The sequence below is a fragment of the Onychostruthus taczanowskii genome, unplaced genomic scaffold (genome assembly GCF_017590055.1).
Source record: "Onychostruthus taczanowskii isolate IOZ18803 unplaced genomic scaffold, ASM1759005v1 scaffold121, whole genome shotgun sequence".
Lineage (NCBI taxonomy): Eukaryota > Metazoa > Chordata > Aves > Passeriformes > Passeridae > Onychostruthus > Onychostruthus taczanowskii.
Genome location: NW_024498363.1, coordinates 532,892 through 555,584, shown reverse-complemented (window position 1 = coordinate 555,584; position 22,693 = coordinate 532,892). Strand labels below are relative to the sequence as shown.

Genomic DNA, 22,693 nt, shown 5'->3' with positions numbered 1-22,693 from the left:
TATTTCACGAAAAATACTTTTGATGTGAACATCAGTGAACTGGACAAACACTCAGTTGTCAAAGACAGCAGGTGAAAACCAGGATAAAAATGTAATGGGGAATCCAGCATCCCATTAAACTTGATGAAAAAAAGAAAAAAAGTAAAAAGCAAAACAAAGCCAACCAATTCCACCTCAAAGACAAAAAAAAACCCTCTCCTTCTCAACACTAAGGGATAATGAAAGACTTGCTCTTTGCACAGTGATTATATACACAGTTTAGTTTTTATTAATGATGGAGTTACATAACAAATCTCTTAAATATACTTTCGGAATAATACATGAAATTGTTATTAGTGGTTCTTAGCACATAAAACTCTGTGTGAATGGTTACCTTAAGCGCAAATACAACTCTACAAATACACTCACTTTCCAATTTATCCAAGCAAAGCACTCCCCAGTCACTGGTGGGGGACAAAATGAGCATAGGTTCACAGATTCTGACCAACCTACTTGTTTCTGTCAGGTTTTGCCACTCCTTCCCTCTCCTTACCATTATAATTTTTATTAACAATTATTATTATTATTATTACTGTTATTAGCATATTTAGTACTATGTTATATTCATTACTGGTACTATTCTATATGTTATATCTAGCCTATAATTATTATTGTTGTGTTATTTTGTTTCAATGATTAAATTTTTCTTATGTACACCTGCAAGGTTTACCTTTTTTTCCTCATTCTTCTTCCCACTGGCAGGGGAATCAGGGGGGAATGAATGAGCGCTTGTGTGATCCTTAATTTCCAACAAGGATTTAACCATGGCACCACCAATTTAGAATTATTCATCCACTATTTCCCCACATTTTTGGAACTCACTATGCAAGCTTATAGCTGGTTGCTACACAGAGCCAAGAACAACGCCATGCCAGTACAGAGGATACAAATCACCAACACAAGACAGGGAGAAGTGGCTGTGAAAGGAGACAATAAAGAATCAGCTTCACTAGGCTGGATGCAAGAAGCACACTGGCAGAAGGTGAAGAAGAATAAGGTGGGTTGGATACTTCTGTCCTTGCACATTAATCCTGTATTATCCACAAGATCTGCAAGAATCTCACTAAAACATTCACTCAGCTTCAATGCTTTTAGGAAAGCAGAATAATTCTTTTCACAACAGCTAAATAATTAAGTGATACACACAGTTCTTCCTCAGATGTAAAATTCTTGTATTGAGACAGCCCTTTCAAATTAGAAGTGGATTACCATCCTAAAAGCAGATCTTGTGCTTTTGGATAACTTTAAGATTTCTTCACCCATTTTTCTCCTCACAGTTCGTAGCACTGCTACCTTCTGCCTACATGGTCATGGCATAAGCTGTTTTTTCACACTTTCCAAGTAAACAACAGACTGCGTGAAACAAACAATGGGGAAACAGATTCCCTAACAAGCAGCAGCTTTATCCCAAGATTTGAATTTGTGAATGTTTCCACTGATTTTAAGGTTGTCAAACTTTCATTACTACAATCTCAAAAGTTACTTTGCAATCCAGCTGTAATGTTAGCGAATTGATTAACCCAACAATGAAATGACAAGGTTTTTACATTACTAGTGAGGGTGGGAATTCTTCTAGGGAAGGACTTGAATATTTTTTATTAATTGGCCTCTCATTTTATGTATATTGTATTTAAACGCAAATATCAAAGCTATGAAATATCTCAATCAAAATATTTATTCAAAGAGACACTTTTGCAGTTATTAAATATTTCCTTTGCAGAAACACAGTGCAGAAAGCAGAAGAAACACCTTAACTAAAGCTTACTTACTAAAAGACTTAAGAGATGAGAGAGCCATGACAGCACAAACCAGTTACTACTGCACTGTCTTGGCATTGCCATTAAATTGCTGCTAACTGACGTGTTCAAGTATGACAAATTATTAAGACACAATGAACAGAGTCTCAAGTCTGAATGGTTTTTGGTTTAACCATTTCAGAAACATTAATGAAAACACAAGCTAACCTACCCACTCCTGTGGTGAAAATTAACACATTCCTGTTTTCAGTTGAAAGCCAGATGAGTCAACTGATTAAAAAAAAAAATTCTAAACAGCATTTGTAATTAAGATAAAATTAACATATATAATACATAATAGGAAGGCCTAAAACAGCAACATAAACCAACAGTTCTTTCCAAGCCTTCATCTATTTAATCACATTTTATTTAAAAGTAGTATGTACCAGTCAATGCTTTCTCTTTTCAAAATACAAACTACTAATAAAGAGCAAAATTGCTACACATTAAATCAATGCACCCACATTTATGGGATATGTACATTCACACTGCACCAAGCACCAATGAATTTTAGAAAGCTTCAAAAGTGCCTTTTAAGAAAAGAAGTATCTCCTTTCCTTTTTTGGAAAAAAAAAATCCAAAACACAAACGGAAGGATTTCCAGGAACCAGAAGCTTCCTCTGTTAACCAAAGTACAAAATTTTCCATCTCTACTGCCCAGAAGGGACAAAATAATACACTTAAAATGATGTCATATTAAACACAGAAGAAGGATATCTTCTATCTTCAGCACTCTGACTCACAGAAGCCCAGATGGTAATCCAGCCCATGGAATTGGGACATCTGAAGTTTCACCAAAGAAGGATAATGAAATTTTCTGTAAAAGTAGGTGTTCAATACAAATAGCAGAACAGCACTCAATGAACAGAAGAGTGAAATCTTTCTATTCTGAATGAAGATGTCTAAGCTACTACAAACCTAAACAACATCAGATAAATGTACCCAAACAGATCCATACTAAAATAAGCACCAGGCAGCAAGATATAGCATTTATGTGAGGGCACAGGGCCAAGAAAAGCCAATTTACTTTTGGCTAGTGGCTAGCTAGAGAAACTTTCCAAATTTATACATATTTCTAACACTACTCAAACAAACAAAAAATCCAAACAAAGAAACAAAAACCCCAAGACATCAAAACAAGAAAACCAAACCAAAAAAACACCAAAAGAAATCAACCTAACAAAAAGCAAGCAGAACAAAAAGAAAATAAACAAAACCAAAACAATAAATAGTAAAAAACAGATTGCAGCCTTTTCCTTGCAAAATACAGAAAAAAAACTATTTAAAGCCCATAGTTTCAACCTTTGCAGCTATAATTCAGATGACAAACAGTCTCTATTAACAGGTGAAAGAAATACCTCTCTTCCCTGAAAGCACAGAAGATGAATCCAAGAACACTAAGTTCTACTGAAATATCATCTGCACAAACTTTCTGACCAGTGTGGAAACACAGGCTTTCACAGGATCGCATGAGTAAGAGAAAGCTGGCGCTAAATTTTCACCAGGTTAAAAAATTTCAGACTTAACAGATTCTAGGACTGGTAACAGATATATCTGTAACCTGTAAAATTACATACCTTGCAGTTCAAGCCTTCCCCTTTTCTTTATTTATATTTCAATAAACGACCTAAATTTCATGGAATTCTGTGCAGCATAAGATTTTTCAGAGGCTGACTGAATTCCATAAAAAAAAGGCAGTAGCCATCATGTAACAGCCAGCCAGCCATCTTTTGACATTGCCCATAAAATTACATCATTAACCCTGCCAGAGCAATCAAGTCATGCTGGTTTTTTTTTTTTTTTCCCTAGCCACAAATGGGACAGTACAATTAATAAAACAAAAAACAAACACACACACACAAAAAAACCCCCAAAAAACAAACAAAAAACACCCCCACACACACACAAAAATAAATCAGGAAACAAAAAACCCCACACATAAATTCTGCTGCAGTTAATCACACACTTTTTTCTACTTATTCCTACACTGAAGTGAAACTATGGATACCTTGCTGTCATGGCAAACAAGTTCACTCAAAGGTTTATCTTACGTAATCCTGAAATGTAGAAAGGTTATAATCCATTTAATACTTTGCAACACTGCAGTGAATAAATTACAGATGCTCATTTTCCTGATCTGTTGTCCCCCAAAAACAAAGTGTGGGGTTAAATATGCATTTCTTGTTTAAGTACCCTAACTTAGCTACCTTGAGAGACTTAGCTTAAAATGTATCCACAAAGGATACAAAGCACTACTACTACACTTACAGCATGACACACTTTTGCAGAGAAATTTGCAGCTAAATGGCATGAAAGAGCCCTAGGAATCCCAGGGCTAAAGCACGGTACCGTCAGATTTACAACGCATCTTCTTGTGCAATACTTGCTCCACTACCTGCACCACTTCAAAAACACTCCCTATGTACTCCCTTTGAAAAGATCCCATCCCTTTGTGGCCCCAGCTAGTCCACTGAAACACAGCTCCAGCTTTGTATCCATTCAGAAGCTTCTGCCTGACACAGGCAGGAGCAGAGCACTGGCTGGACTACCCCACCCTTAACCTTAGAGAGCTTTTCCCTTCACCGAAACCCATCTCTTCTCCATGCTGTCTCTTTGTTCTCTGCCCTGAATGAGCAGCACTAAGGAACTCACAGGAGGGAATGATCTAAGTCACATATGGCAAATGCAGACAGAAAAACAACACAAGCATACTCTGCAGGGCAGGAAACCACTATCAGTGGTTAAAGAAAGAGTTAATCCCTCTTCCTTTCCAGTATGGCAGGACCTGCCAGGCTATTGGCAACAAAAGCCACAAGGACTCTACTACTCTCTTCCCCTCACTTTCAACCATGCATTCCTGCTGTAGCCTTGTGCTAGTAGTGTTGGTTGCCATGTGGCAAATAACTTCACTGTGGTTTGGGGTTGTTTTTTTTTTTTTTTTTTTTCCCAATTAATCATTAGGACTTACAAATTAAATTGATTTTAAAACTTCAGACTTAGGTTCTGAAGCTGGGGCACTTAACAAACCGAATTTAGACCTTTCTAAACGACCACAAATAGTCAGCCAACAAAGGACAGAGCAGCAAGTGCAATTGTGTAGCAGAGGAGAGAGGAGAGGTCCAAGGCTCAACTTGAATGTCTACACATTGTAGCAAAGATTTCTAATGGTCCAGAAGAACAGAAGGACACATCTCAAGGTTTACAAGTCCCAAAATGTCACAATTAAGACAGACAGTTGTGAAAAATTCACAGTTTGACTTAATATCTTTGAAACATCTGTGTTTAAGTATTTCAGAGAAGATAGAAACAGATTTCTCTCCACACCTCCCACTTTGAGATTAACAAGCTAACAGAAAAGCTGTTTCCTTTACACTCTCTAAGGTTCATAGTTCCTAGCAGCAAGTCTGTTTCTTTTCCACGAAACATCTCACAAACCCTCACCAAAAAATGTGGGGGCAGAATTGGAAGCTGAAATTGAGCACATACTAAATCATATAGAAATGTATTTTTTCTTCAGAGAACTACTGTACACTGTATAGAACAGCTCTTCAGGAAGGAGAAAACAGGGGGGAAAAAAGCAGAATTTGGGACAAGGCCCCAAAGAATGAAAATCTAAGAGTGTCAAAATCCATGCATGAATAATGCCAGCACCTCCAAATTCTTTGTTCAGTCTTTCTTTCTCACGTTGACTCAAAAGATGGGGGGGACAATGGCAAGGAACATACACAAACCATACTCTATTACCTTTAATTATTGTACTCCTATGTTATCAGTCTTCTATCACTTGCTCTTCAATATAATCTTGAAGAGAAGTTCCTGCTTCTGCCTGACCTCTCAGCAATAGATTAAATAAAAATCCCTATTATCTAATAATGGTGCTAGACACTCCAGCTCCTTCAAACATAGTGAATATTACACTCAAAATATCACAGTCATAGACAATTATCCTTTTAAAAGCTGGAGCAACAGATTCTTTATTATCTTAGTGAGAGGTCATAAAATATAAAAAAAAGGTTGTTCAGCTTACTGGTCTTTCATATTAGTTACAAGGGCTATGATCTGCCAGGTTCCTCAAGCCATATTCCATGATTGTAGACAAGCTCAAGTGTTTTTGCCCTGTTAATACATTGTATTCAAACGAATACACAACGCATTGTATTCAAAAGAATAGTTTTCTTGATTCCCTGTCATCATCAGCACAATCAACCTCTCCTGAAATATATTTTTTTCAAGAGGTAAGATATGCTGATGCAATTATATTATTAGAAGTAAATGAAACTCTACAACTTCATGGTCAGTGGCTAAGGAGTGGAAGAAGAAACAATTTAAACAGGCATAGCAAGTTGCCTACAATCTTGGCATCTACAAGAAACCAGAAGAGTATTAAAAGTGCAAACGCAGAAGGATCGAGAACAGCATAATCTAAAAAGAATATAACTGGACAGCAAGGAAAAACAGCCTTCCAAGTAGATTCCCCAAGTAATTTCTCTTTTAATAGAGTGCCTATCAAGCATTTGCAAGCAGTGGTCTTGAGGAATCTGTTTCAGTAGTTGGGCACATGTATTTGGTCTCTATACTTCATACTACCACAGATAATACCACAGTTGGGGATAGGCCATGACACAGAAGACAGAGATACACTGTACTGAGGAGACTTTTCAGTCAAAAAGGGGGAAAGGTCAATATAAATGACTGAAGTGCTTACAAAGTGGAGGATGCTGAAAGAGGAGCCTTGCAATGTTTAAAAAGTTCTCATTTATCACTGAAGTTTTAACAAAAACTCTATTTGGCCTTGAGGGTTGGAAAAGAAAGAAAGCAGGCAAGATGCAGTTTGGTGGAGGCAACACATACTAAAATAAGTGATATTTATCATAATGAAAGAAAGTTCATGACATCTCCACATCAACTTACTACTTAGAACCACTTAGCAGCAACCTCTTTGAGGAATCCTCCTGTTTACATGGCAGTGCTAAGCAATCTTTTCAGTATCATATGATAATTCTATGCTAGAAAAAACTTCTCAGGTTACACATCAAAAGCCTGTAGCGATCACAATGATTTCATATACATTAAAATGTAACTGGCACAGCCATGTCTGACAGCTCTCCACATTTTATGAAGTGCCTCAGCTATGTATCTAAGTTGAGAGTGCTCCTGACAAAACAAACACACACAAAAACACCCCAAACCCAGCACCAAAAACCCATGTGTTCATATGTAAACCAGTCTTAACTTTTAAACAGAAAAAATTTGTCAATCTCTGTTAGATATGTTGAAACAACTTTAGTATTATTGCAGGTTTACCTCACAGCCACACTTTTCTAAAGTACCTTGCCTGAACTGCATCTTGGATAACAATCCCATAGTGCATAGGATAGTCTCAGAGGAGTTTTGTGGAAGATTTTTGGTGGAGCAACATATCTACAATTGCAGTAAGTTGCAAACACTGCTAGAGTGCAAATATAGTTTTGAGAGGTCAGTACTCAGCCTTCAGTCCTTCGTTCAGTTTTGCTCAAGTTGCCACTACTGTGGCTGTCTCAAAATAACACCACGGTCACCTGCTAAAGTGATAGGAAGTCAAAACTCACCCAGGTGTTTAAAATGCTGAACAAAAATTATTTAGGAAGCCATTTGATGACACTGTCAGAGAGGTGAAAAATAAACAAGAAGCTAGCTAAAGCTACCTAGAGCTAAAGCCTAATAACAAAAATGGGTATTGGCAAAATATTAAAAAATAAACCAACACTCAGAGGTGGACAGCTTGCTCCAGCTTAAACACAGTGGAAGAGAAATCACAGGCATGCAGGGTAAAAAGCCTAAGTGATATGCTCCTTAATTAAAATAATGAGTTGGCAGAGGGAGGAACACTTTCTTCTCACCCTATATCCATCTGAGCAAACATTCATTTTAGGCCGAACAAGTTCTCAGACTTGCAGAAAGCCTTATCTATTCAAAACACAGACAAACCAGTTTAAGTACTTCTGTATGAATGTTAAGCAAGCAACCTGGGAGGCAAAACCAGTTCTAAAGAGCAACCAGCTTCTCTGGCATAATGGGAAATTACTAGCCTTCCCAGATGTGCATAAACTATTATTAAGACAGCTCTACCCTCCTATCTAAATGAACGGTTTCCCAAGAATCATTATGGGACTTGAGAGAAAGCCAAGCAAAAGAACCACCTTCCTTATACATAGTTTCATTGAGGAACAAAAAACTTCGCTGCCTCTTCTGCAAGTTTCATGTGTGTTGGAATAAAGTCAAGCCACCTTTCTTTGTTTTTTTTACTAAGTGTGTTTCAAAGCCACATAAATGACAAAACTGTAAAATAACCTGTAACTTCATAAATTCATCTCAGAATAAAGGTGACCCATTCAAATGGTATTTAAGATGATTTACTATTTCTGCTAACCAAAAGAGATGCAGCTAGTCTCCTCATTAGCTCAATATTTGAGAAGTGTAAAGGGACCTGTGTGACCATTTCTACAGACAGGACCAGGCTGCATGGGGTAGGTGCAGCTTCAGGGTTGCAGATTATAAAGACTGAGCCTCTCACTCAACTTTTCTTTGCCAGTACTAACACACACTGACTTTCTCATATTGGGACTTTTTATTCCCCACACCTGAAAGAGAAAGCATGGAAAGCCAAAAGCAAGATAAGTGGACAACGCTTGTCCATAACAAAGATGGAAAAATTGGCAGGAATGTGAAGGAAAGTGAAACTGGGTAACTTATTCCAGATCTATAAGAAGCACTTCCCTGAAAACCTCTTCCCCAAAACTGTCACCTTCTACACTTTGCAGGCCACTTACTCACCTTTAACAAGAAATTCATTTCCCTTGCTCATCCTTTTTTATTTTCTCTGAGAAATCTCACCTGTTATTCTTCAGGAACTTATGCATCAGTATCAGAGCTTCAGTCAGCTCTGGCTTCTCACAGAAAAAATGTCTGAAAATTTCTGTTTCTATTCAGCAATCAGTTGTATTGCAGAGTTTCATATTCTAGGTATTTACTTAGCAATTTTGAGTGTAGAGGGGAAAAATCCAAACCAGCCTCAAACCAAAATCCAGTGGTTTCAAACAACTGACCAATAACTCAGCTGCTACAGAAATGCAAATTCTATGTCTGTGCTACAGTCACCGCTCAGACTACAGGTAGCTGCAAACCCAGTTTAATGTCCACTACATTTTGGCTGCTCTTTGAGTGACAGCATAACCTAAAGACATTTATGGGAAAAAATGCAAACATTAAAGTAGTATAAAGTAATTTTTATCATAAGATCACAGAATCATACAAGAGTTTGGCCTGGAAAAGAACCTTGAAAATCATCTGGTTCCAACCCCCCCCGATATGAGCAGGGACACCTTCAGCTAGATCAGGTTGCTCAGAGGCTCATCCAACCTGGCCTTGAACGCCTCCAGGAATAAATATATCACCTCTTAGGTTGATACTGCAAAATCCTCGACCTCATCGGTGAATACTGTCTCTAGAGACTCAAGCACTGCTTAAAAAACAGAGAAAAATAAACAGGCGGAAATGCAAGTTTCCGGTCAGAAAGGCGGCCTTGCTGGTCAGAGAGCAACGGCCAGGTACGAACAGCGGGGTACTGACATGCCGACGGCACAGGAGGGACAAGGACCAGAGCCACGGCCTGCAGCTCGGCAGCCCAGCCCGGGCGCACCTGGGGGCGCTCCCGCGCCGGCCCCCCGGGCCTTTGTTCCCCCGCTGCAGGGGCAGCGTTGAGGCGGAGCACGGCCCTGCCCATGCACCCCCGAAGCGCCAAGATGAGACATAAACAAAACAAGGCCGGGCCGCCGGGGCTCCGCCGACCTCGGCCCGGCCGCGGTGCGGGCCGCGGGGCCTCTATCACCGGAGCTGAGCCGCGGCGGGGCGGGAGGCGCCCGGCGCCGCGGCTCTGAGGCGGGGCCCAGCTCAGAGCGGGCGGGCAGCGCGCACTCACCCAGGTGAGCAGGCTCTCGCCGAGCTCGGCGCGCTCCAGGCTCTCCACGTTGAACATGGCGGGACTGCGGTGCCGCGGCCGGCTCGCTACCGGCGGCGTCGGGGGGACGGGGCGGGGCCGCGAGGCCGGCGGCGAGCGGCGGCTGAGGTACCGCAGGGGTACGGGCGGGGCTGCAGCGGACCTGGCTGGGCTGTCCGCCCCTCACAGCCGGCCCGGGGGGACTGGGGAGGGTCAGGGAGACGCGAAGCCCTCCGCTGCATGCCCGCCGAGGCACCTCGTACGCCGCCGGGGCCGCGGGTAGGAGGGGTGTGCAGCGCTGCCGTCGGCTCCGTGTGTGTGTCTCGGCGCGGAGGAACTCGTCAGGAGAGTGTCCGGCGGGGCTGGGAGCGTGGGTTCGTGAGGATGGTGTACCACAGGCGTTATCAGTGTTGGTGTGTAATGCGTGGAGTGGCCCCTACAAGGTTTTTCTCTGTTTTTGGAGTAGAAAAATGACCTTTCACCCGCAGACTTCCTTCTGTTTGTGAAAGGAGCAGCCCCTGCAAAGTTTTCCTGCTTTTGCAGTGGGAAATGACCCTGCACCCACAGACATATCATAGTCTTAGTATATAGTGTGGCTTGGCTTGTGTATGGAGCAGCCTTGACGACGTTCTCCTCTGTTTTTGGAGAAGACAACGACGTTAGCTTCCTTTCAACAAAGCTCTGCTGTAGTAAATTTAATGAGCAAGCAACCTACCAGTATCTGAAGGTGGTCTGTAGGGAAGTCAGAGAGAGACTCTTTGTTAGGAACTGTAGTGACAAGGAGTAATGGGTTTAAGCTTGAAGAAGAGAAATTTAAGCTAGGTAGCGGGAAGGAATTTTTTACTGTCAGGGGTGTTGAGATGCTGGAACAAGTTGTCCAAGGAGGTTGTGGATGCCCCAACCTGGCACTGTTCAAAACCAGTTTGAATAAGACTTGAGCAACGTAGTCTAGTGCGAGGTGTCCCTGTTTGTGGCATGGGGATGTTGGGACTGGATGATCTTTAAGGTTCTTTCTCTTAACATTTTATGATTCTGTAAGTTACTTGCTTAGAATTAGTAGCAAGTGGTGACTAGGAAGAAGGATAATCAGATATTGAAGTGGGCTGCCCAGGGAGGTGGTGGAGTCACCATCCCAATGGCTGTTCAGAGAAAGACTGGACATGACACTTGGTGTCATGGTGTGGTTGACAGGGAGGTGTTCAGTCTTAGATTGGATGTGATGATCTCAGTGGTTTTTCCAGTCTAGTTGGTTCTGTGTGATTCTGCAGGTGATTCAATTAATTTTTTATCTCAAAAACAAGGAGTCTGTCTGTGGCCAGAGTACCCCTGCATCCTTGCTGTGCCCCAGCCAAAGGAGCTCTCCATCATGCTGCAAATGGGTCACCTGAGGAGTTCAAGCAACTCTTTCTCAGTAGTGTGTTGTGTTGGATTTTGGACTATTTGAAGTTTGCAGTGAAAGTGTGTGGCATCGTGATAAGTTCTGCAGTTCCATATCAGTTAACAACGGGCCTGACATGCAACGACAGGGAGTAGCAGGCACAAATAGTGCCTGCTACTCCCTGTTGTTGATAATAGTGGAGGGTTGTATAAACAGAAGGGGTCACAGATGCAGAAACTCTCACTATTTTCCCTGTTTTCTCAGACTTTTTCCATTTAATGAATTTGTAACATGGACGAAAGCTGAGTGCTGCCTTTATGTGAGCTTCTTTTGAACTGAAGAGTATTGTAGGAGCAAGGAAAATTTTCAGGTTTTCCCAGGAAAGTACTTTCTTACTGTTCTCATTGTATAATCTGCTGTATAAGTTATAAATCAAATCTGTCGTCATTTAAAGGTAATTTTCGGTTTCAGAATGAATTTAAAGTCTTAGAAAACTGCACAACTACCAACTTTCCATTCCAAGTTTTAATGTGTGCTTTAAGCAGCGTGCTTGGTACTTTTGACAAACAATGCTTTCACAGGTACATCACATGGTTTAAGGTTTTCTATCATATCTTCCTCTGTGTCTCATTTCCCACTCTGCATTGCCTGTTGCCACGAGGTGTATCTTGTATTTTGTTGACACAAGCAAATACAGTATTGCTTTTTTGCCTTGCTATCTATTTTAGACATGAGGTTGTATATGGAGGTAGCACTTTCTACAGTAAGGAATTCTTGGGCACTTTTCCTAAGAGAGAGCTGAAGCCTCCTCATGCTTAGCTGCAGTACTACCATATTCCAGTAAACATTATTATAATGAAGTGACAATATTTTCTTTCTCTTCCTGTCTGACCAGAAAAGTCAGGTATCCAAGCTGAAGGCATTAGCAGGCTCTTTCTCATGCTCATGTCTATATATGAATTCAGTTCCACCCTCTGGTTTGTTTAGAACTCTATACCTTTCAGTATGCTTTTGCCTTACAAAGTGGTGGAAAACTTTGTTGGGAATTGTTTTACACAAGTCATACATCACCCAGGCAGATATTCAGAATAGTGATTCTAAACAAGCCATAGTATTTGTCTTTTTGCTTCAAGCCATCCATGTGGCTTTGGACTCAGGAGAAAAATTATTGGAGATATTTTGTTTCCCCAGTAGAAAGGTATGTTAATTTTGGGTTATTTTCCCTCACAGCCTTGCACCTGTTGTTTGCAGCTGCATTATTTTTAATTTGCAAAGCATGATTCCATCAGCAAAAGTAGAATATCTACTTTCTTTTTTCTTCTTTTTTTTTTACCTCTTTAGGAAAAAAATGTGCCTCAGAGACTGCTGACCTCAGACCCTGCAGAAACCTGCTGTATCAGGCAAGTGCCTCAGTTGGTCAGTTCATAACATATACTCAACAAAATCATTGCTTGCCTACTGAAGTTGCCCGCTTCTCTCTCTTGGCAAGGCTGTTCAGGCCTTTTTCATTCTCTTTTGCAAAACGTATGCATACACTTGAATGTAGTCAGCACAGTCCTGAAAGCAAAGGTGGTTCATGATAAGCATATAACTGAATATTATACAGCTGAGCTTGGCTGTATTTCTTGTACCAGCTGAACTGATTTGTAAACCCAAAGTTGATGCAAACTCATAATAATGGTGCATTAACAGACTGCATAGAATTCTAATAGGATAATCCCAAGTCAGTTTTAACAGCCTTCTCCCAGAATATATCTCATCAATTTATATGTTGCTGTATTAGATTTTTTTTAAATTTCAATTAGTAAATGTGCCTTTTGGATTTTCTCCCACTGATTTTTATAATGTAGGGAGATACTTCATACTAGAGGTTGTTGTTGGTGCTTTATTCAAGTAAGACTGTGCTCACAAAAATGAAATGCTAACAAATCCTCTTTCCTCAGAAGCACTTTTTCTAAGTACATCATCAATCATTTCCATTATTTCTGTTCTATAAAGTTATATTTGCCTACACCGCTTCTTCAAAATGTGTCTTTAGTACACTAAAGAACCTGGATAAAATCTATCACCTCAGGATTTAGCAGATTTAGGATTTAGACTGGTAAACTCTTAGAGTTCCACTGTTCATGATGTGTAGTTCATGCCTGCTGTTGTTAATTGTTTCTGAATGCAGTCTGGGCATATCTTTGGACTCTTAAAGAAAGAGTGCATAAATAACTGTAGGATCCAGTTTGCTCAGTCAAGTCCATTCACAAAGTCCCATTGTCAACAACAGAGAAGGGCCATGACCTGCTACTACACTGGAGCAGGAAGTAATTAGATAGCTTCTGATGAGACAGGTCTCAATTTTTGCCCTGCTTATAAGAGTTTGTCTTTATTTTGGGAATTTTTGCCTGTTTTTCTTTTAAATAAAATATGATAAATTTATGCCTATAGATATTTCAACATAAGCTAATATATGTTCAGGGGGTAGATTGCAGAATAAGTATGCTCTATTTTAGTATGCTTAAATTCTTAAAAGTTGGTTTATGTTGTCTAAAACAGACCAATCTTACTAGAAACTTTTTGATACAAATGAAACTAATTTGTTGTTTGTTTCTCTTATGCAGAAGAAAATTTTGAGGGGTTAAAGCCTTTTTGTTCTTAAGAAAGTGTGACTTGTGGTATTTGACTAGTTGGAGATTAATTAGCTTATCCTCGAAAACACACAACCTCTACAAATTGAAAAGAAGCTTTTTCAAAGGGTGGGGGCTATGCTTTTGCTAATGAATGGCAACTGGCAAAAGGAGTTGCAGGTTCTGGCTTGCATGCTGGCCCACCATCACTTTATAATTAACTTAAAATTTTTTAAGAACTGATGGTGGCTGCCAGTACTGCATCAAGAGGAAAACACTCAGAATAAAATTGAAATAAATGAAAACTCAAAACTCCATTTTTCTCATCCAGTTCACTCCCAGCCCATCCCATAAAGGACACATTGTTGTCCAAATTACCTTTCAGATGTTGAGCAAATTGTGCCAGGCTCACAAGGTCAATACAGTAAGGTTAATAACTTGTATCTCATCAGTATGGCTTGTGTGTTACCTCATTTTTTACTTCTCGACATCAAGAGAGCCTCTTATTTCTTTCTCACTGTGCTTGCGCATTCCTTTGGTAGTGGGTCCAAAAAAAATCTCTGTGGTTTTAAGAGTATGTTATCATATGGCACTTCCCTGATAAACTCAGGAAAGTTCAAATACTTCAGAAAACTATGGGAAGAATTCTGACTTTGCATAGGTAACAGCTGTTTAACTTATCATGGTAAAGACTGGATTGTTTTTCGTGTCTTTATTATTCATGGCATAGGGTATTGTTGTAACTGTGCTTTATGTTGAACATTGAAAGTTCTAATAATACTTTTCAGATCTGAAAAATTAAGAAATAATATATCCACACTAGTGTATGTCTTCATTCCCTCACACTTTGATGTGATCTGTATGAATTTCCGAGAATAAAAACCATTGCACTTGCAGTATTGCTCATTATAGTTCTCTTTTTTTTTTTTTGCTTAAATTTGCATGCATTGTTATACATAACCACAGAGGGGAAAATGCAACTTTAAAAAGGTCTGTAGATTCTTATTTGAAATGTAAAAAAAATTAGTGTTGCCTTCTGTCGGTGATCACTGAGAAAAACTGGTAATAAACAAGGCGGTTTTCTGTACAGATGATTAATTACTGACAGATTTACAAATAAAACTGTACGATTTTACAAACAGTAAATTGCATTCCTTTCTATTGCAAAACTTTTAGTGGATAATTTACTCTGAGGTTGTCTATAATCTCTAGCCATCAAGAACCCTCATGGAAATGAACTGGATCCCTGTCTACTGGGATGCAGTGTCAAGCTGTAACTTAACTAGCCCAAATGGAATGGAAGAGTAACTCCTTGTCTTTTTCCTCTTTTCTGTGTTGTTTTACTTGGAGCAAGTACCAGTAGTCTGAAGACGAAATAAACCTGGAATTTAAGATTTGGGCTTTGGTGGTGTTGTTTTTGAAGCAGGAAAAAGGCCCAGCATTTTTGTCAGTTTTTAAAAGTTTGTGATTGATATTTTTAAAATTCTGAAGTTAGTTGTATAAATTCCAGTTTTGATGTGAGTATTATTAGATGTTGCTTGGTTTTCATCCTCTCATAGGGTGGAGTTAGGCTTGCATTTAAGAAAGCCATCCTTGTGAAATGGCTAAAAAGAGAAAAAGTCTTAAGTATAACCAGAAATAATTTATCAGAATTTAATCTATTTTCAATTACTGCCTTTTTTTTCTCCCTGAAGTAATCTTATACAGATGGTACTTTTTCAGAGCTAGAGTAGACAGGAATTAATTTATTGTATTAAAGAATAGAAACAGAGCAATGAAAAACATTCAAACATTCTTTGCAATTTTAGAAAGAAACAAGATAACATAAGCCTACAAGAAAGAAAGAAAGAAAGAAAGAAAGAAAGAAAGAAAGAAAGAAAGAAAGAAAGAAAGAAAGAAAGAAAGAAAGAAAGAAAGAAAGAAAGAAAGAAAGAAAGAAAGAAAGAAAGAAAGAAAGAAAGAAAGAAAGAAAGAAAGAAAGAAAGAAAGAAAGAAAGAAAGAAAGAAAGAAAGAAAGAAAGAAAGAAAGAAAGAAAGAAAGAAAGAAAGAAAGAAAGAAAGAAAGAAAGAAAGAAAGAAAGAAAGAAAGAAAGAAAGAAAGAAAGAAAGAAAGAAAGAAAGAAAGAAAGAAAGAAAGAAAGAAAGAAAGAAAGAAAGAAAGAAAGAAAGAAAGAAAGAAAGAAAGAAAGAAAGAAAGAAAGAAAGAAAGAAAGAAAGAAAGAAAGAAAGAAAGAAAGAAAGAAAGAAAGAAAGAAAGAAAGAAAGAAAGAAAGAAAGAAAGAAAGAAAGAAAGAAAGAAAGAAAGAAAGAAAGAAAGAAAGAAAGAAAATTAGTCTGAAAAGCCTGTGATGTAGAATCCAGATCTGAAAATAATTATATGAGAAAAAGGTTGATGAAATGCTATAATTTTTTTCATAACTGGAAAAATGTAATAGATCAGTGGATGGAATTTAGTATGAGCCACACTAGCTCACTCTTGAAGTGCATCAAATTATTAACAGTGACTATTTTAGGAGTGATTAGATATATGTAATAAAGTCTGGTTCTGGAAGGTTTCTCTGACACACGCTTGGTCTTTATCAAGGCTGGCTGTCTCCGAAGACTGATTCTTCATTACATAATTTAAACCTCCTATAGCTTGGTTCTTAGTTGCACCAGCTGAAAGAGTAACAATTGCTGAACACATGCACTGTGAGGCGAGATTTCTTAGTAGCTATTTTTAGTTATCTAGCCTATCATACATTCAAACCACTGCAGATCGCTCTTTGGCTGTTGTCGTTGCACTTGAAGAAACATGAACTGCAAGCCTCCAGTTCTGGGTATTTTGTTTGAAAACATTCAAGATAGCCTTGAAATCACAAAATTCCTCCTTCAGTCAGACATTTTTTCTATTAGTGTATTCTAGCATTTTCTTTTTTCTTAGACATTGCTTTTTTAAACATGCTATCTTAGAGACAGAAGGAGGAGGAGGAGACTGTTACTGTCTTTACTGAGGCATGAATTCAGAGAAAGTATGTATTGGTTCTTTTGAAGTGATACCCTTCTGTTTTGTACTACCTAGTCTAGACAAGTCTTGTCAGCTCTCCTGTGCAATGATCTTATTGAGAGAAAGTGTTGGAAGTAATAAGAAAAATATACACAGTGCTTGTTGGCTGTCCAGAAACAGGAAGTAAATTAAAATATGAACAACATGGGCATTAAACATTGATATTTTGCCTTCTCAAGAATTCAGTGATAGAAGCAGTGGAATGAGACTGAGGCAGATTCCACTCCCCCTCTATATAGTCTTTGCAGTATTGACACATAAGTGAAGACAAAGTGTCTCAGGGTGTTTATGCGGAGAGAAAGACTGTGCAATAATTTTTCTTGTACACTATGCTTATGTCAAAAAGGTTATTGGGAAAGTCATATAGGTTTCCAAATGAAGGGCTGAAGTAGATATAAATAACTGGCATTATGTGCAAGAAGGAAGAGAAAATGAGGATCTTGAATGTGTATTTCATTTTCATATTCTGATGCTAACTTTGGTACCTTAGTTTGGTATTTCGAGAAAGGTGGGTGAGCAGAAATTAAGGTAAGCAGATGCAGTGAGTGCTATTAATGCTAGGCAGATCAGAATTTGGAGTGTTGTTGCAAGGAACATGCAGAAAGGGAAGAGCTGGAGTACATGTCTTGAAGGCTGTTGAGGGAAAGTGATTTAAATTGGTGTGATATTGATAGTCCATGTGTTGTTTTCAAAGTGCATCAAGCAAGCAGTGACAGAGGAAGTTCAGGTGTTAGTGTAAGAAGCGCTTGCCTTCCAAAGGTACAGTTAAATCATCTGTATTTCTCTGACACAATAGGTATTTCTGAAAAAAACCCAAAACCAAAACCCCATGTAATACTTAATGGGATATAGTTGTCCTTGGCATGTTGGTGTATTCTAACAGAACTGATGTGGAACAAGGAAGGAATTATACCAATTCCTTGACATTTACTTCTGATTTTGTTCTGAGTTGTCAACCCAGAAAAAACGGTGGGACAGAGTGAAAATTAGTTGACTGATAATGATACTTAAGGAGGAAAAACATAGAAGTTAAAGATATCAGCATGCAGAGTGGTGGAAAATGACTGTCTCAGAATGATGCAGTGTAAGAAAGAGAAGCTTCTTCAGGACAGGATATGCAAAGAACATAAATATACAGGCAAGTAATGTTGAGCTAGGGAGGCATCACAGCACACCTGCCAGTCCAGGTCCGCAGCACCAGTTAACGACTGCTCAGAAAAATTTCACAACATCTTAACCTCATGGCTTCAGCTATAGGAATGTAATTGTGTAACTAGCTATGCAGAGAAATGCTCTAACTCCTTGTGTAGGCCCATGTTCCTATGTAAGACCTTTCCACAAAGATCTGGTCTTTTATTCATTTGTATATATGAACCATGTGTAAATATTGACCTACTTTAAACATGCCTTTCTATGAGTCACTGGTGTTCCACCTTTGAAAGAAGTTACTCTTTCCAAATACTGTGTCACAGTTGCTTGTTGAAAGCTATAATTAGCAAAAAATCGACTATAGTTACAGAAATAATAGTCTCAGTTCAGATTGGCATACTTAGGATAACTTATTGTTTCACTTCATACATGCTTCATTATTCCATTTTAGTTTTCACAGTTAAAGCCCAAAAAAGCGACAAATAATGAGATCTCCCCTTGTTCTCTATGAGTTTGCTCTGCTCTTATGGTACTTAACTTATACCACTTACACTTCTTAACAATACTCTTAGAATGTATCAACTTCTCTTGTATTCCTGCTACAGAAGGCAGCTCCCACAAATGTAAAGAAGCTTGAAAAAAGCTCCACTGCTTATACTAGAAAAAATGTGGAGGGTGAGAGTATCTGTCTTAGGGGAAAGATTATGCTTTTTTATTAGCAATAGACTGACATGCTGCAATTTTGCCAGGGTAGTCATTACAGGTATCCACTAAAATCCTGATTACTTGTACTCCATTTCAGTTTTGCAATTAATTCAGGGCCAGAGGGTGTTTGGTAATATTTTCTAGACAGCGAGATTTAAATTAAAAGTGACACATGAGCTGTGAAGTGTAGTGAAACACTGATGAAAGCTTTCAAGCTGGACTAGGAAACAGAGAAAAAGATACCAGTCTCACCTGCCTTCAGAAACCAATACTGGGATTTTATGTCAGCTTCATGGAAAATACTTCAATTGTGTATGGACAGAGCTGCAGTGTCACTTTTCATGTCATTTGACAGAGTTAGCTTCACCATTCTGATTTCATAATATTCATAGCCATAGTTCATTTCACTTCCTGATTGCAACAGCAATGATACAGCAGTGGGGTGGAAACTATTTTATTTCACATGTCTCAAGCTGTAGGTTAGTGCTGTGGGTTAATAAATGTTAGCCTTAGTCACTGATGGCTACAAATGTGAAACAAATATAAAACAAGTGAGTCTAACTAAGGAAGCCTGATAATACTATTTTTCTTTCAAGTTTTCCCCCTGTTTACAGCTAAGGGTTGGTAATGCACCAAAAACAGAAATGAAGTTTAAAATGTATTGGGTGATTCCTGTGTATCGAAATGGGCATTTAACACTAAAACCAAAATGTCCTTGTTTCTTCATTCATGTAAGTGGTGAAAGTTAAGTTTCTGTGTTGGCTTAGCCTGTCAGGAATGATGTGGTGTGTAATAGCTAAAATTCTTGATAATGCAGAGTCATTTAAATATTTTTTCAATAGAGGGTCCTTAGAATATGGCCAGCCCAGTAATGACCTATTCCTATGCAATTTATCGTATACAGATTTCAAGGTGAACTATCTGACTAATTTTTTTAAAATCTTTAAATCACAACAAAGTCATGTAAGATTTGTTTGCTACTGCATAAGACCTCTACAGCAAGCTCAGTGCCTGTTAAAAATGGATACATGCCTTCTTTTTTGTACCACTCTTTTCTCCCAACAATGACTATTCTGTTTACATATTGTTTGTAACTGTGTTTAAAATGTCTGTGCACATATGTTTTAATATATGTATATATATCTATTTCTTTTTGCATTTTAGAGCTGTGATGGCCAGTCACCAAGCAGAAGTTCAGAGTTTGAAGCTAGATAATGATTCAGTTATAGAAGGAGTAAGTGACCAGGTACTGGTGGCAGTTGTGCTCAGTTTCACTTTCATTGCTGCTCTGGTATATACGCTTTTAAGGTGAGAATGTGTTGAGAGGAATTATTCACTTTTTCTAAAAATCCTAACTTTCTTGACAATTTCATGCATTGGTACATAAAAACTGTGATTTTGTGACAGTAAGGAAGTGGTTGTTTGATTGCTCACTATGTTAAACTAATTGCTTGGTATAGCTAAAATCAAAAGTGGAGTTTAACTCTTCCATATCTTCAGATAATCAAACTGAGTACTGTTCATCACTCATTAAGACTGAAAATTGTTAAATTCACAGTCTGTATGGCTGCTGTGTTGTATTTGGTTAAAAAGTATGGATTTGCCAACTACTCCAAGATTAAAATTGGATATATTCCTCCAATGTATGTTCTAGCTGAAGTCTCCTTCCAAGAAAACAAACAAACAACAACCCAAATCCAAATAAATTGACTGATTTTTTCTTCAAATGAGTATGCCGTACAACAGTGGACTGCAATATGCATTCCATACAGGAAAATGTTAAGTTCAGAATTCAGTAACTTTAATGATCAAGTCATCGAAGCTTATTTTTATTTCAGAGTTTTTCTATGCATCCTAACAAACATCTTAGCCTATGTGTTTAGGGAAAATGAGTCTGAGCTTCAGATTAGCTTATTTTATTTTATTTTATTTTATTTTACTTTATTTTATTTTATTGAGGTGTGTAAACTTCTGAACACAGAACAGTTTTCAAAACCAAGGGAACTCAGTTTTAGTGACACAGTGGCATCATGGAATTTGAAGAGGAAATGTCCACATGAGAAATATTGCTGAGGTAGAGTTACTTGAGAGCAAGCTACTAAATAAGGTATAGGTGGAAAAATTTGGTTGGACTGCATGGCAGTGCTGCTGTTCAGGACCAAGAGATCACAAAGGAATCTTAAGAAAGGCGATGATTTCACCTTGCCTTTTTTTTTGCCAAAGCTGTTTCAGTTACTCAGACTGCTTTAATAATGCCTCTTTTTTATCTGCTCCATTATGATTTCTCTACCCTTCATATTGACATTTTTGGCAGTTGTGACTTGAAATTTAAGTGTTTATTTTAAAAGTTAACACTTTATTTTTGAACTCTAGAAAGGCAAGTAAGAAATATTTTTTAAAAAGTGAGTGGAACAAGGGTCAGCAGTTGACAAGAGTAGCAGGAGTTCAGTCAGAATTAATTTCAGGGAGATGATGTGTCAATTATGAAGAGTTACTTAGGGAGGACGGTAAGGCTGGTTATGAAATGCCTCTGCAGTGTAATGAGGTAGGTAAAAAGTTTGACTGTGAATCCTCTTACATACCTTGATGGTTTATTTTCTGGAGGGGCAAACAAACTGAAAACACAAAGTTTCCAGACTTCCGAGGTCTGCATTGTATGATTTGTGACCAGTGACAGGACTTGAGGAAACACGTGAAGCTGAGTCAGTGGAAATTTAGGTTAAGATACCAGAAAAAAGTTTTTTTACCCAGAAGATGGTTGAGCAGGCTCCCAGGGGAGTCACAGCACCAACCTGATAGAGTTGAAGATGTGTTAGGACAATACTCTCAGGCATATGTGTCTTGAGGTGTCCATGTAGGACCAGGAGTTGAACTCAGTAATCCTGATGGGTCCCTTCCAACTCAGCATATTCTGTGACTGTGATTCTGACTGACGACTGAAAGTCTTACAGTATCCTCTTAGCTCCCTGCTCTGCCTTCTGGTACCTTTTGAAATTGTTTGTATTCAGCAGCACTCCTCATCTCTCTCCTTTGCATTGTTGCCATCAAAATCATAGTGTGCTAGAAAATCTGTACAGTACAAAAATTATAGTACTTTTATTTAGCACAGAAGGGGAAGTGAGGAAGAAAAAGAGTCTGTTCTTTTTCTTCTCTAGTTACCTTATTGCAGAGGTCTTTTTGTTGCTTATATGGTGTTCATTACCCTAGTTTTTTTCTTTGCCTTTCATGCTTCTATATCAACAGAACTGAAATACTTAAGTTGGGTAGGAACAAGTCACAGGTAAATATACAGGAAAGAAAGCTTACAAGGTGATGAGTAGTTGCAGGAGCTGAATCAAAAGGGAAATGAGCAGAAAGGAGTATGTGTTGCAGTAGATTTTAGGGGGCAGAAGTGGAATATGGAGAGAACTGTTAAGGGCTGTAATTGTTGTACTTGTTTCCAGGTGAAAGAACTCAATGAAGCGTCACATCAAGGCTTCATTCATGCGTCTGGTGGAGAAACTTACAAGCCATAATTAACATATCTAACAATTGCAGATATGTAGTTCAGGCACTATATGATACTTTTGTGAAGCCTATATGTTTTTGAGTTATAAATTTTGATAAAATGAAGCCAGATTTTTTTCAATCATCTTTAAACTGGTGAGTAGGTTGTCACATTACAAATGAGATTGTGAAAATTCAGTATATTCAGCAAATTAAAGGAAGCCTGATCCTTTAATTCCCTACAAGGGATTTGTCCTAGATGACTTAACTGCTCCATGTTTATGGATCTACAGGTTTTGATTTTTTAATCTAATTTTTCTATCCATCATATGGTTTGATTATAAGATCAAGTCACTATTTTCAGCAGAAGTGAGATCTTAGTCCTTAGAAATTAACAGTGTCCATCACTGCACAGTCCCCTTAAGTACTGTCCCTCTCTTTCCATGTGTGAGACTGCACACTGCATGAGTAGGCAGTCTTCTTCCTTCCAATAATAATAGTTTC

The 22,693-nt window shown here is 38.4% G+C and overlaps 2 protein-coding genes across 18 annotated transcripts in view; one reads left to right on the top strand and one right to left on the bottom strand.

The window, feature by feature from the left end:
• HOOK3 (hook microtubule tethering protein 3) overlaps nt 1-9,882 on the bottom strand; it is an 84,738-nt gene extending 74,856 nt beyond the window's left edge. For all 4 annotated transcript variants that reach the window (XM_041395928.1, XM_041395929.1, XM_041395930.1 and 1 more), the window contains exon 1: nt 9,793-9,882. In XM_041395928.1, the coding sequence (XP_041251862.1) occupies nt 9,793-9,849 (57 nt within the window). In that variant the 5' untranslated portion in view covers nt 9,850-9,882. The remainder of the gene's footprint in view (nt 1-9,792) is intronic.
• Nucleotides 9,883-9,902: 20 nt separating this feature from the next.
• The window catches only part of RNF170 (ring finger protein 170), a 31,042-nt gene continuing 18,251 nt past the window's right edge, over nt 9,903-22,693 (top strand). For 2 of the 14 annotated variants that reach the window (XR_005952031.1, XR_005952030.1), the window contains exons 1-3: nt 9,957-10,089; nt 12,530-12,588; nt 19,868-20,011. Coding sequence is in view for 8 of the 14 variants with exons in the window: in XM_041395926.1 (XP_041251860.1) it covers nt 12,144-12,299; nt 12,530-12,588; nt 19,868-20,011 (359 nt within the window). In the remaining 6 variants the exon portion in view is untranslated. The other 12 variants (XM_041395922.1, XM_041395924.1, XM_041395917.1 and 9 more) reach the window with 11 other exon arrangements.